The sequence below is a fragment of the Culex pipiens genome, chromosome 3, assembly GCF_016801865.2.
Source record: "Culex pipiens pallens isolate TS chromosome 3, TS_CPP_V2, whole genome shotgun sequence".
Taxonomy (NCBI): Eukaryota; Metazoa; Arthropoda; class Insecta; order Diptera; family Culicidae; genus Culex; species Culex pipiens.
The window spans coordinates 42396117-42411202 of NC_068939.1; the positions used below are offsets into that span (position 1 = coordinate 42396117).

Here is a 15086-nt window from a genome sequence, read left to right on the forward strand (position 1 = left end):
ATTTCTGAAAAAATGCCAAAAGTTTTTTTAAACCTAATTTTTCATGTAAAATTGAAACTGGCGATCGAAAAGTACGTTACAGATTTTTTGGTATAGCGCCCCGTTTTCTTGATATAGCCACCGAAAGTTTGATTTCAGCGCAATATTTGCAATTTTCGGTTTTGCCTTCCTCACGTTACTGAGGAAAGGCTATAAAATCACTCGAAAAATGAACTTCTCAATTAGACCTCCTAGACCCACCTTCATGTATACCTATCGACTCAGAATCAAATTCTGAGCAAATGTCTGTGTGTTTTGTGGGATGTTGATCAAAAAATTGTCACTCGATTATCTCGAAATTGGCTGAACCGATTTTGTCCGTTTTGGCGTCATTCGATCCGTCTTGGGTCCCATAAGTCGCTATTAAAAATTATGCAGTTTAGTTAAGTACTTCACTGCCGCTCGAATCTAGTCCGTCCCATATGTAAAAAGTGAGTGCTGCGATAACGCCATGAGAAGCTCGAAAAATGTTTTACCTTTTTTTACATTTTTAATCAACAATTTTTAAATATTTTTTTTAGCAATTATTTCAATATTGGTTTAAATAATACCCCTACTCCAATTTTGACTTGAAAAAGTTAAAATTTATAGGTTAATATGGTAAATTTTCGTGCTGGGACTAACCTGACTTTATTTGTCCATCAATAAAGGCAAGTCTGTCAGGTTATCAAGGTAGGCAATAGAAATTTACCTGTCAAATGTTGGTTTGTTTTGGTAGTTTTTGAAGCATTTTTTATTAAATTTATAAAAGTATGTTTGTTTCAGGCTAATCTATGTTTTAGTATTATTCCTGAGTATGAAACTTTAACCGGCGACGAGACAGTCAATTTCTTCAGAGAGAGGAGATATTTGAATACACGTCTCAGCATATGGACCCTTGAATTGACCGCAATCTTCGTTGGAAATGGAACCTCATCCAGACCCAGGACCATGGGTTTTCATTCAATAAGGAATAGAACTGTCTTTTTAAAAATAATAGTTACAATGGTATGTAGTTTCTTTTTTGACCGTGGTTGTCCCTTGCATGAGAAAAAAAGGCAGAATACGTATCGAGTATAACGCTTCCAAATATATAAAAATTAATCAAAAATCAACAACTTAAGTATTTTTTTTAAGTTCAACAGGCTCTATGAGACATAGTCTGTGGGTTATTTAAAAAAATACACATTTATTTGATCGATTTGTGAGCCTTTTCTAACCAAGAATTGACTTGCCTTTATTTTGCATATGGGACAGCACACAAGTCATTTTTATTTTGGAATTTTTAGAACAAACATGACTTTTTTATTAAATAGGCTTGAAGTAGATGTTAAAACAAGACTTTTGTCGGGTTTATCTCAAAATCGACAAATATACATATGGGACGGACTTGCTTCGAGCGGCAGATTCAAAAGTTAAGCAAAAAAAAACGATTTTAACAAAATTCCGGAAGATTGTAAAAATGGTGGTTTTTGTAGGAAAATCTATCAAAAGTTATAAGCAGTTAAGTGTTATTTATACGCTTTTTGGAGGCCGGATCTCAGATATGTTGATGAAAACGTTGTCCGGATCTCTTATGCGACCTATCGTTGGATAGGTATTCAAAAGAGCTTTCCAACGCGTCTAAAACATTGAAGATCTGACAACCCTATCAAAAGTTATAAGCACTTATGTGTTATTTACGCAATTTTTGCATTTTGGATGGTACCCTTTAAATGTGAGGAAGGCGCCAACCACCTAAGGGTGGATTAAGTAAGGTTTTTTTTTTCTTAAATTTCTGAAAATATTTTTTCTAAAAGTTCAGCAAATTTACTATACAATTGTCTAAGAGACATTGAAGATTGGACCTCTGGTTGCTGAGATGCAGCGGCTTAAACATAAATTGGAAAGTTTAAGTTTCAAAGTCTCATCCAAACAACCCTCCATTTTTCAATGTCCATATCTCAGCAATGAATGGTCCGATTTTCAATGTTAAAATGTAAAACATTCGTGATTCGATGTTTTCGAAACAATATTTAAAAACTAACTTAATCCACCTATGTGGCTGGAGCCTTCCTCACTCATTACCAACAATGGGTGATATGAGTGGTTTGGAAACATATTTTTCAGCCATTTTTTAGTTCCGGAATAAAAATGTACATAAATATCACTTAAGTGGCCATATCTCGAGACAGGGTTGCCAGATCTTCAATATTTTGGACTCGTTGGATAGGGTTTTCAATAACTTAACCAACGATGGGTCGGATGGTGGATCCGGACATAGTTTACATACATTTAAGTGAGATCCGGCTTCCAAAAAGTACATCAATATTACTTAAGTGGCCATATATCGAGACAGGGTTGCCAGATCTTCAATGTTTTGGACTCGTTAGAAAGGTCTTTTGATAACCTAACCAACGATGGGTCGGATGGTGGATCCGGACATAGTTTACATACATTTAAGTGAGATTCGGCTTCTAAATAGTACATAAATATCACTTAAGTGGACATATCTCGAGACAGGGTTGCCAGATCTTCAATGTTTTGGACTCGTTGGAAAGGTCTTTTGATTACCTAACCAACGATGGGTTGGATGATGGATCCGGACATAGTTTTCATGCATATAAGTGAGATCCGGATATATGTGAACACACATTTTTATATATAACTTTTGAACTACTTATCGAAACTTCAAACAATTCAATAGCGATGTATGGGACCCTAAACCAAGTCGAATGCAACCGGTTTGATCAAAATCGGACCAGCCAGTGCTGAGAAAACTTGGCAAGAATTTTTGACACATACATACATACTCACACACACATACACACACACACATACACACACACAGACATTTGTTCAGTTTTCGATTCTGAGTCGATAGGTATACATGAATATAGGTCTACGAGCTGTTTTTCAAAAGTTCATTTTTCGAGCAGGATTATAGCCTTACCTCAGTGAGGAAGACAAAAAATGAATCAAGACTAACATTTCAAAAAGGCGTATTATTGAATGTTTGGTCCACTATTTTTAAAAATCGTAAAATTGCAAATATTTCGCTGAAATCAAACTTTCGGTACCTATATCTTGAAAACGGGCCCTATTTCAAATAATCTGTATAGTACTTTTCGATTGCAAATTCAATTTTACATAAAAATGAGGTCAAAAATGTCCGTGTATGGAATTTTATTTTATTTTTTTTTCCAAGAATGGCTATTTGAAAAAAAAAAACTCCGCGGCAGAATTTTTGACCATAATTCTCTGCGGCTCAAAAGTTGCGGGTTTTGGTCCGCTAAAACGTATAAAAAATATCGAAAACCTAAAAATACTTATTTTGGGAAATTTAGTTTTTGTGGAAACAAAGTTAATTAAAAATAGGCATTTTTTGTCCGTGTACCTATTTTTTTCTGGATATTCCTCAACAATACCTACAACTTTGTCGAAGACACCAAATTAATCAAAAAATGTATTCAAAGGTTATAAATTTTCGAATATTTACGCACGATTTGTGTATGGACAGCTGCCAAAATTGTAAGGAGACTTGTATGGGTGAACCAATGATACAAAATAGCTTCTTTGATCTAAGGGAAGACCCCAACAAAGTTTGAGTCAAATAAAAAAATACAAATAAAATCTATTTCCGGTTTTGGCAGAGAATTGCTCATGTTTATATAGGTATGATCTTTTCAAAAAAAAAACTCTAGATTTGGAAGGCCAATCACAGTGAATCCATAAAAATTAAAAAAAAAAACGAAACTAAGCTAAACAATAAAAATGATCAAATGTTAACTAGAATATTGTCAATCCCAAAAGTCGATTAGCAATATTCTAGTTAACATTTGAAACCCCAACGGGGTCAAAAAAGTTGGAAATGCAATTTCACCGGCTTTTTGAAGCCTTGGAATAAAGCCTTTTTCATTGTAACTTAGGGTAGACGCATCAATTTTCGATCTGGTGATTCTTGACATCCTTCCTGACCGAATGCAACAAGGATCTTTGAAATCGATTGAGTTTTCGCCGAGATACAGCCGGTTGAAGTTGCATTTCCAACTTGTTTGACCCCCTTGGTGCTTCGCATAAGTTTTGACCCCGTTGGTGCTACAAGTGTTAAAATGCAATGTTTAATTTAAAGTTGTAAATATTTAAAATAATACTAAATATTTAAATATCTCTTCCTCTTCTTCCGCGCAGGTCCCGGCGACGTGATCAAGCCGCGCAAGCACGAGCAGCGCCTGCTGCGCAACGTGGGCGTCCACACGGTGGTGCTCGACCTGCTGCAGATTCCGTACGACGAAAAGGACGACTACCGGATGAACGAGCTGATGCGGCTCGCCCACGAGTTCCTGCAGAACTTTTGCCTCGGGAACCAACAGAACCAGATCCTGCTGCACAAGCAGCTCGATCTGTTCCTGAACCCGGGGGTAACGTTGTCCGAGGGGGCTTTGGTCGAATTTCAGTCTGATCACTTGGTTCGTTTCCAGCAGATCCTGGAGGCGGAAACGGTGTGCGCCATCTTCAAGGACAACCTGAACCTGTGCAACGAGGTCAGCGATAAGGTCGTGCAGCACTTTGTCCACTGCATCGAGATCCACGGGCGGCACGTGGAGTACCTTAAGTTTCTGCAGACGATCATCAAGGCGGAGAATCAGTTTATTCGCAAGTGCCAGGACATGGTGATGCAGGAGTTGGTCAATGCGGGGGAAGACGTGCTGGTGTTTTACAACGACAAATCATCGTTTAATTATTTTGTGGAGTTGATGAGGACGTATAGTAATGGGGAGTTGGGCGATTCTAGCCCGTTGATGTACCACATTGAGTTGGTTAAGCTGTTGGCGTGTTGTACGATGGGGAAGAACGTCTACACGGAGATCAAGTGCAACAGTTTGCTGGCACTGGACGACATCGTGGCCATGATCTCGCATCCGGATTGCATTCCGGAGGTGAAGGTCGCGTACGTTGACTTCCTGTGCCATTGCTACATCGACACCGAGGTGGAGGTCAAGGAGATTTACTCGTCGAACCACATGTGGTGCCTCTTTGAGAAGTCGTTCCTCATCGACATCAACAACGTGGTCAAGGGGGGAACGTTCACGAACCGCCAGCTGGAGAATTACGTGTGCAACGAGATCATGAACATCCTGACGACCTTCTTCAACAGTCAGTTCTCGGACCAGAGTACGGCGTTGCAGGTAAGATCGCATTCTTTAAGGTTTGATTGAGTCATACTAACAGTTTAAAACTAACCAAACGGGTTAAGCAACCTCCGCTGGAGAGGGCTCCGTCGGCGGGGGAGGAAGCAATTCGGCGTCTTTTAGCAGGGAGACGGTACCAGATGAAGCGGTTGCTGCGTCAAAATAGTATGGACGAAGCGCGGATGCCGATGCTGAAAAAGCTTTTCTGGTCGAAGGCAAGCCAGCGGTCCCCACACTGTTAGTTCGATCGCTAGTTGGGTTTTGGAGTGAAAAGTCCTGCGCTAAAAAATGATATTAACCTCTAAAGTTTTGCTTGATTAAACTTAAATTGAGTCTTATTCAAATTCAATCGCTAATTTTCGCCCACCTTTTCAGAAACGCCAACTGATCTTCGTCAAGATCCTCCAGTCGTCCTTCAAGCTGACCCAGTGCAAGTGGCTGTCGCCGTCGCAGCGCTTCAACGTGGAAAACTGCATCCGCACGCTCTCGGAGAAGGCGAAACCGCGCGGGATCGCCATCCCGATCGACCTGGAGAACCAGGTCGTGAAGATGTTCAACAAGACGGCGCTGCTTTCGCGCCAAACCAGCAAGTGGCTGCTGGTGACGAAGCAGACCAAGATGGAGCGGTCGCAGTCGCAGATCATGCGCATGGATCGGAGCATCATCGAGGGACTGCAGGACATTGTGTCGCTGCTGGAGGACAAGTTGAAGCCGCTGGTGGAGGCGGAGCAGTCGCTGCTGGTGGATATTTTGTACCGGTCGGAGTTGTTGTTCCCGTTGAACACGGAGTCGCGGAAGAAGTGCGAGACTGGGGACTTTATACGGCACTTGATCAAGCACACGGAGAAGTTGCTGGAGGAGAAGGAGGAAAAGCTGTGCGTGAAGATCTTGAAGACGCTGAAGGAGATGATGACGATCGATTGCGATTACGGCGACAAGGGCGATCATTTGAGGGTGATCTTGTTGAAGCGGTACTTTGGGCACGAGTTTGTGCAGCCAGCGCTGCCGGCGTCGCTTTTGGGGGGAGATTTGCAGAAGGGAGTGTCGCTGCACGCGGTTAGTCCTGCGGCGGCGGCGGTGAGTTCCCCGTTGGCGACGGTTTCGCACGGGCCGGGGGCAAAGTACTTGATCCGGGCTGGGCGAACGCTGCACGAGGTTCAGAACGATCTGGACAAGGAGGGCGCGAGTGATTTGGTGATTGAGCTGGTGATCAAGTCGATTAGTTCGTCGTCGATCTTCGTGGAGGCGATCGAGCTGGGAATTGCGCTGCTGGAGGGCGGCAATCCGATCATCCAGAAGGGGATGTACAACAAGTTCTTGAGCAACGATTTGAGTCAGTCGTTCTTCAAGGTGTTTTTCGACAAGATGAAGGATTCGCAGCAGGAGATCAAGTCGACGGTGACGGTGAACACGTCGGATATGGCCGCTAGCAAGGTGAACGAAAGCAAGACGGACGGGAAGGACTTTGACAAGTTCCAGCGCAAGAATGTGAACAAGGTGAATGGAATTGTGATTACGGATGAGTTCAAGGAGGAGTTGCAAAACGCGGCGTTGATGACGCAGCAGTCGTACATGAATGCGAGGAATTTGGCGGCGGCCACGACGGACGGGACGGGTTCCGAGAACGGGGACGATAATGCGCTAATGAGTATTGGGTCGTCCGCGTTGGAGGACATTTTGGCGGAGAAGCTGGAGAAGCACAAGGATAAGGATGAGAATAATAAGCTTTCGAACAAGGTGTTGGTCATGCAGCCGATTCTGCGGTTCTTACAGCTACTCTGCGAGAACCACAATCCAGAGTTGCAGAACCTGCTGCGAAATCAAAACAACAAGACCAACTACAACCTGGTGTCGGAGACGCTCATGTTCCTGGACTGCATCTGCGGGTCAACAACCGGAGGTTTGGGCCTGCTAGGTCTCTACATCAACGAAAACAACGTCTCCCTAATCAACCAAACGCTAGAGACCCTAACGGAGTACTGCCAGGGACCGTGCCATGACAACCAGAACTGCATCGCGACGCACGAGTCCAACGGGCTGGACATCATCACCGCGTTGATCTTGAACGACATCAACCCGCTGGGAAAGAACCGCATGGACCTCGTACTCGAGTTGAAGAACAACGCCTCAAAGCTCCTTCTAGCCATCATGGAGTCCCGCGGGGACAGCGAAAACGCCGAACGCATCCTCGCCAACATGAACCCAAAACAGCTCGTAGACGTGGCCTGCCGAGCGTACCACCAGGACGAAAACATCCTTCTCCTGCTCAACCAGAGCGACGGCAACTCCGAGGACGGCTACAGCGTAAAGCACGAAATCGGCGACGATCAGAACGATGACGACGACGTGGGCGTCTCCCCCAAAGAGGTCGGCCACAACATCTACATCCTCTGCCATCAACTCGCCCAGCACAACAAGGAGCTCGCAAGTCTGCTCAAAATCGACACCTACAGCAGCACCACAACCCCCGCAACTCCCCCTCCAACCACGACGACCACAACCACCACCGGTCCCCTCCCCCCACCGGCCGCCTCCAAAGCCAACATGAAAACCAACCAAGCGCTCATGTTCTACCAAACCCACACGGCCCAAATCGAAATCGTCCGCCACGATCGCACCCTCGAGCAGATCGTCTTCCCCATCCCGGAAATCTGCGAGTACCTCACCAAGGACACCAAGGTCCGCGTGCTCAACACCGCCGAACGGGACGACCAGGGCAGCAAGGTCGCGGACTTTTTCGACCGTCACGAGGCCATGTTCAACGAGATGAAGTGGCAGAAGAAGCTGCGCGGTCAACCCGCGCTCTTCTGGGTCAGCAGCTACATGTCCCTCTGGAGTAACATCCTGTTCAACCTGGCCGTGCTGATGAACCTGATTGTGGCGTTCTTTTATCCGTTTGAAAATGGCGTGCCCGAGCTGAGCTTCCACCTGTCGTCGTTGATCTGGATCGTGATGTTGTTTTCGCTGGCGATCGTCATAACACTTCCGCGGCAATCCGGCATACGGACGTTCGTGGTGGCGCTCATACTGCGGCTGATCTTTTCGTGCGGGCCGGAACCGACGGTTTGGTTGCTGGGCTGCGTCACGGTCATCATGAAGGGAGTGCACATCATTAGTCTGATGGGGAATTACGGCACGTTGGAGAAGAACCTGTTCAAGATCATCACGGACTTTGAGCTGCTGTACCACTTTGGGTATTTGTCGTTCTGCGTGTTCGGTGTGTTGCTGCATCCGTTCTTCTTCTCGGTGCTGGTGAGTAGGTTAAAAGAAATTAAACTATCGTGAAACTTTATACTCTTTTCGATATTTAGTTAGTTCTTGGCTAAGCCTAATATAAAAAAAATCAAAATAAGGGTTTGTAGCTCTTTTAAAAAAATTGAAAAAGCTTGATTTAACCTGGGCAACCAGGAGTCCGAACACAAAGTTTTGAAAGGAAAATTGTACCTTATTTTCTTAGCCTTCTGAAAATATTTTCTGCAATATTGCTTTTTCTGCATGAGACGACCGAGTCCAGTAAGGAACTGACCGTACAATATTTTGAAACTGCAGAAATAATGATCATTTTTTCGAAGGGACCATCCATAAACCACGTGGACATTTTTTTGAAATATTGGTGGAAGCGAAATTACGAAATTCAAAAACACAAATATTTAAGAATTAAAAATTTAAAAAAATCAAAATTCAAAAATTGGAAATTTTCAAAAGCCATAAATTCAAAATATTAAGTTCCAGGAATTAAAAAAAATAATCTTGAAAATCTAAAAAAAAAGTTTCAAGACTTTTGATATTTAATTACGACTCTCTCGTTGTCGACATTGAAGGGTCCGTCGAGAGCGGGAGGTATCAAATTATAGAACGAAAAATCAAAGCATGCTACTTGATGCGACTGCATAAATTATTAACAGCAGAAGGTCGACTGTATTTAGAAAACAAGAAATTAAAAAAAAACAAATACTCCAAAATATCTATAAAAAATTAAATTAAAGTCTTGAAGAATTCAAATATTTTAAAATTAGGAATCAAAAAACTTAAAAATTCAATAATTCTGAAATCAAGAAATTTAAATTTGAATTGAATTTTATTTTCTTTTTTTAAGGCAGGAAAAGCCACCAAAGCAGTGGCACCAAAAACCTACTTCTTTTTGTAAACACATAATACAAAACATAAATACATGAGTAACAAAATACAAATAACACGGCTGGACCCAGAGCTCCATCTTCGCGAGGAGCTCGGTTGAGCTGGACTCCTACACTCCTGGCTGAATCATCTGAAAAGGAACAAAAGAAAGAAAAGGCAAAGCAGGATCAAATAATTCAACGATAAAAAAAAAACAAGCAGAGTAACAGTATCAGTTCAATTGAGTTACGAAATGGAAGCAAGAAAAAAGAAAAAAAAAAGAAATTAATAAATCTGGAAATCGTAGGATTTGAGAAGTTTCTCTAGGATAGCCGGTTCAGACAGGAAATTGGTTAGCTGTTTTTTGAAAATAGATAGGCTTAAGCAATCACCAAACTTGTTTGAAAAAAAGTTATACAATTGAGCACCTTTAAACGTAATACTTCGTTCGCCAGCTAAAGTTGAAACATTGGGACGCTGTAATGAATCGTGGTTTCTTGTAAAATGATTATGAGTGGAGGGTTTAAATTTTGTATTACTATGAGTTTGATTTGCTAAACATGAATAAATAAAACAGCATGATTGAATGATGTAAATGCCTCTTACAGGATAAATATTTTTGAATTTAGTGTACAAATCAACGGAATGACTACGGATTGGCAAGTTAAAGATTATTCTTAAGAATTTGTTCTGAGCAATTTGAACTTTGTTAATAAGAATGTTACATGCGTTACCCCAAACAGCAGTTATATACGAAAGATGAGAGCTAAACAATGAATGATATATTAACAAAAGGACGCTTAAAGGTAGTTTGTGTTTGATTTTATAAATGATTCCAGTTATTTTGTTAAGCTTTAGTAATAATGAATTTATATAAGGTGACCAATTAAGTCTGTTATCTAAGATGATTCCAAGATATTTGCATTCATCTATGACTTTAACATCAGGAAAACTGTTTTTTGTTAGTGTCAATCTGTTAGGAATGGAACGATTAGAGTTTTTAATATTTATTATATTTGATTTATTGATATTCAAAGTTAATTTGTTAATTCGAAAATATTCAACAAGAGTTTTGAGATAAACATTTAAACATTTCTTTTAATAAGCCTCTACTGCCCAATTTTTTTTCGATTTTTTTTATTTTTCCCGTGTTTAGGAGGTCATTTTGAGCAACTTCTGTTCTACGAAAAACTTTACTTCTCTTGTTTTATGTTTTTCTTGTTTCATTTTTAGTATTTTAATTTGCATTTATCTTGTTTAGTTTATGTTTGTTTTTGGTAGTATTTGGCCTACTCTACCACCTCCTATCATTACATTTTTCCTATCTAATTTTTTCATGTTTTTACAGTAACTTTTTCAATTTTTTGCATGTTTTTCACATTTTCTGCTATAAAATGGAACCATTATCATTTAAATTGTAAATAAATGCGTAGAGGCATAGTCTGGGGCACTAGAAAAATTACTGCATACTTCTTTTAACTTAAAATATAGGAAATGTTAATAAAAAACACAGCCAAAGTTGACCCCTAAAAAAAATACATTTTTAAAAACATTGGCAAAGTCACAAAAAACAAGTCAAACTTTTAAAAGTTCTTCTTTCCAATGCTTTTTGAAGATCAAAAATTGGTTGAAAAATTGATTTTTGGCGATTTTTTAAATCGAAGCCCGTCTAGAGGCGTGGTTGGGTTGTAGAGGGTTAAAGATACGAAATTTATGAACTCAATAATTTAAAAGCTGGGTGCTGAATAGTGGTTCGCAAAACGGGCTCAATTTTGAACTGTGAAAGTGAAACCAATTTACTGTTCGCCAGAAGTAGAGAGTATTGTTATCGATCATTAAAAATTGCTTTTTTTTTTTTTGGCAGGAATGAAAAATGTGTGGCCTAGAGTCGATGTCAAGAAATCTTAATAAAGTTTTTTTTATTTTTTTATAATTATGAATGGAAGTTGTTTATGGAGTCAATGCGGTTTTATCCATCCAAAAGCTGTCTTTATTGTTTGGTTCCGTTTGAAAACATACTGGTTTACACAATCTTCTATGTTTTATGGATCAGCTTCACTAGAATTAACGATGTTTATTTGCTGGACCAAGAAGAGCTGTAAGATCCTAAAATCAGCCAGGGAATTTATCTGCGACATTGTAGAATGACACTATCGCCGCAATTCTTCGTCACCCGTGAAAAAGAAAAACCTCTTCTAACCGATCGAAACATGAAAACATACAAAATTTTCCAGCAAAAAAAGATGTCAAAAACTAGACAAAATAAAACACAAATCACTGATTATAATTATAAAAACAGCTCATTTACCAGCAAGAAAAAAGTCATGCGTGTGCTTGAACAGCCTCCTACTTGGTAGATGTAAACAATGTGGGATCATTCGAAAATCACGTTACTCAGTTTAAAAGATAAAAATTTCCAGAATTAAAAAAATTTAGGAATTCAGAACTTTAAAAATCTGAAAATTTAAAAAAAATTTCATTAAAAATGTTTGAATCTTAAAATAAAAAAAACAGAACTTAAGATTTGAAGTTTTTTTTTTAATTTTGAAAAATAAGCATTAAAACATGCGCTGTCAACATTCCTTACGACTCATCGTGTAACTTCAGCCGATCCGTTAACCCTCTACTGCCCACATTTTTTTTTCGAAAATTTTTATTTTGTCCTGTGTTCAGGAGGTCATTTGAGCAACTTTTGTTCTACGAAAAACTTTACTTCTCTTGTTTTATGTTTTTCTTGTTTCATTTTTAGTATTTTAATTTGCATTTATCTTGTTTAGTTTATGTTTGTTTTTGGTAGTATTTGGCCTACTCTACCACCTCCTATCATTACATTTTTCCTATCTAATTTTTTCATGTTTTTACAGTAACTTTTTCAATTTTTTGCATGTTTTTCACATTTTCTGCTATAAAATGGAACCATTATCATTTAAATTGTAAATAAATGCGTAGAGGCATAGTCTGGGGCACTAGAAAAATTACTGCATACTTCTTTTAACTTAAAATATAGGAAATGTTAGTAAAAAGCACAGCAAAAGTTGACCCCTAAAAAAAATTACATTTTTAAAAACATTGGCAAAGTCACATAAAACAAGTAAAACTTCCAACCCATAAATTTTCTAAAATTTTAAGAGTTCTTTTTCCAATGCTTTTTAAAGATCAAAAATTGGTTGAAAAATGGATTTTTGGCGATTTTTTTTAAATCGAAGCCCGTCTAAAGGCAGGGTTGGGTTGTAGAGGGTTAATAACGTAGTAGCAGTTCATGCTCATTTCGAAAAATAATAATTTAAGAATTTGAGAAATTAATATTTTAATTAAAAATTTGAAAATTCTCAAAACGTGTCCACGTGGTTTATAAAATGATCCCATTTCAATTGAGTGACAAGACCTTGCATAAATAAGGTTGGAAAAATTGTTGGAATGATAAAACATTTGTATACAAACAAATATCCCTAACATCACACATTTTTTACTTGCTCACATTTAAAAAAAAATGCTGATTTGCGTAATTTAACCAAAACCTCAATCTTTGCGTTTTTCCTTGGAAAGGAAATTTGCAGAGCTTTTCTATTGATTTGTTAGAAAAACTGTTCAATACAAACATTAACGAAAAAAAAACAAAGATATTTAAAATAAAGTCACTTTTGAAATCCAGATTGAACGGTGCAATCGAAAAATCAACAGTTTCAATCTAGGGGGTGTACAAAGTCAAAATAATTATATTTCGTCAATATATTAACGTTGTCGTTGATCTACTAGTTAATTTATTGACGAAAAATGGTATGACCTACATTTGCACACCTTGGTTGACAGTTGACAGACAAAAACAACAACAATTGTGGCGCAGACAATTTCGAGCCAAACATTTCATTAGGGCACAAAACCAAAAACCGCGATTCGAGAAAATCGCTTGCAAAAAGTGGACAACTTGTTTCAATTCCTATTTAAAAAAGAAGCTTGACTGATGGTATTTTTACAAATGATACGATAAAACACATCATTATCCTCAACTCTGCTTGAATGCTTCTTAATTTATGTTGATTTTCGCAATAAAACTCATAATTTAAAAAAATCTCGTTATTGGGCCCTTTTAACTTTCCAACTGTTGTTCATAATGGGCCCTTTCTGAATGCAATTTCGAAGAGAACTAAAAGGGCACTAAAGCGCTGTCACCCGATTGTTGTTTTGAATGATGGTTATGGGCCCTTTTGTTTAGTTAGAAATATTGAGGAATCCAGCGGAAATTTTGATAATTGGTGAAGTTTTGTGATCGAATGGTGTAGATAAGGTATGTGAAACATAAAAATTCTTCAAAAGTGTACTGAACAGCAGCCGCGGGACCGTAACAAATATTGTATTTCGACGAAGTTTTTTTCTGCAGAAATCCTTGGTGAAACGTAAATCAAACTTTGTTTTGAAGTGAATTAGTGTTAAGAATGTATGAAAAGTTCACTTTATAACATAGAAAGTTCCTCAACTACGAAAAACTAACGAAAAAGAAAAGGGCACAATTGAACTTTTTTTCTGGTTTGGAGTGAACATTGTTATGTGCCCTTTTGTGTTTTTGATTTTTTCAATAGGAAATTGTTTGCTATCAATCTGAATCTTGGAGGGCATGTAGAGAGTGTACTAATGAATGGAATAGTGGAACAATACCGAATGTTTACGTTTTGGTTTTGTGCCCTAATGAAATGTTTGGCTCGAATTTCACCATCCTGAAGCATACTGTTCGGAATTTGTTTTTAAGAAGAAGTCCTGTCTAGTCACAGATTGACCAAATCTGGCCTTAGCAAGCTTCCTCCACACTTAAGAATTTGATGTTTCGACCGGGTTTGACGGGGCTCAAACGGGAAGAGGTTTCAGGGCGGCAGATATAGGCAGAAGATTCACTTAGATCAATCGTTTCCCTCCGGTGTGGCTCGAGGAGGAGGAGGAATAGGTTATGTCAACAGCTGGAATGACTTTCCGGGTTCGTTCTCCAACGATGTGGATCTACCATGATTATGTTCAATTTTCTCCTCTTGCGTGGTGGAAGAAGATGGTAACCGTTCTCGGTGCTATTTGTTTTCATCCCGCCGCGCTAAATGGTTTCATTTGGCCACATTTGGTGGTCAGATTTGTTTTGATCGGGTATGGTGAAATATGAACTGGGGGAGATTTCAATGTCGTAGGCGAAAGGAAATGATTGTTCTTGACCATCGTTGCTCTGTGATGTGGTTTGAGGTAGAGGAGACGGAGGCTAAATTACCGGTGGACAGGACTTTTGCAAGATTTCCTAGTGGGTCGTAGCGACCATGGGCATGGTTGAGTTTTTTTGTGCGAGGTGGACGAAGACAATTAAGGATGTGCAATTCCGGTTGCTCAGCTTGTTTAGGTTCTGCTCTCTATAGAGCACAGGAAACACGGAATATTTTACTTTTTGGTCCTCGAGGACGGGTCTAGGTTGTCTAGGCTTTTACTTTTTCCCCCTTTGTGCTGTTGAATGATATCTTGCCGGTGCCCTTCTGGTACACAGGAGTGGTTAGGTTCTGTCCTCCAAGTGTACTCCGGCTCTAAGTTTTCTAGTTTACTAAAACAAATGATTATTTCTATTCTTTTGCGTTGTAACTTGACCAATCCTGGTCGTCGGAACAAGGTCTGCGCTAAAGATAATCTGTCCAATTCCGGCCGCTGCTAAATTTTTCTACGGAATCTCCATGAGAATCTTCACCGCAAAAATTGATTTGCCATGTTTTGACATTTGATTTGACATTTCTATATGACAGTGGTGGTGGATCAAGGATG

At 39.4% G+C, this 15086-nt stretch overlaps 1 protein-coding gene across 4 annotated transcripts in view; it reads left to right on the top strand.

The window, feature by feature from the left end:
* Positions 1-15086, top strand: part of LOC120412372 (inositol 1,4,5-trisphosphate receptor) — a 72418-nt gene that overhangs the window by 54038 nt on the left and 3294 nt on the right. For all 4 annotated transcript variants that reach the window (XM_039572793.2, XM_052709534.1, XM_039572794.2 and 1 more), the window contains 3 exons: positions 4189-4418; positions 4482-5186; positions 5565-8441. In XM_039572793.2, coding sequence (XP_039428727.1) covers positions 4189-4418; positions 4482-5186; positions 5565-8441 — 3812 coding nt within the window. The remainder of the gene's footprint in view (positions 1-4188; positions 4419-4481; positions 5187-5564; positions 8442-15086) is intronic.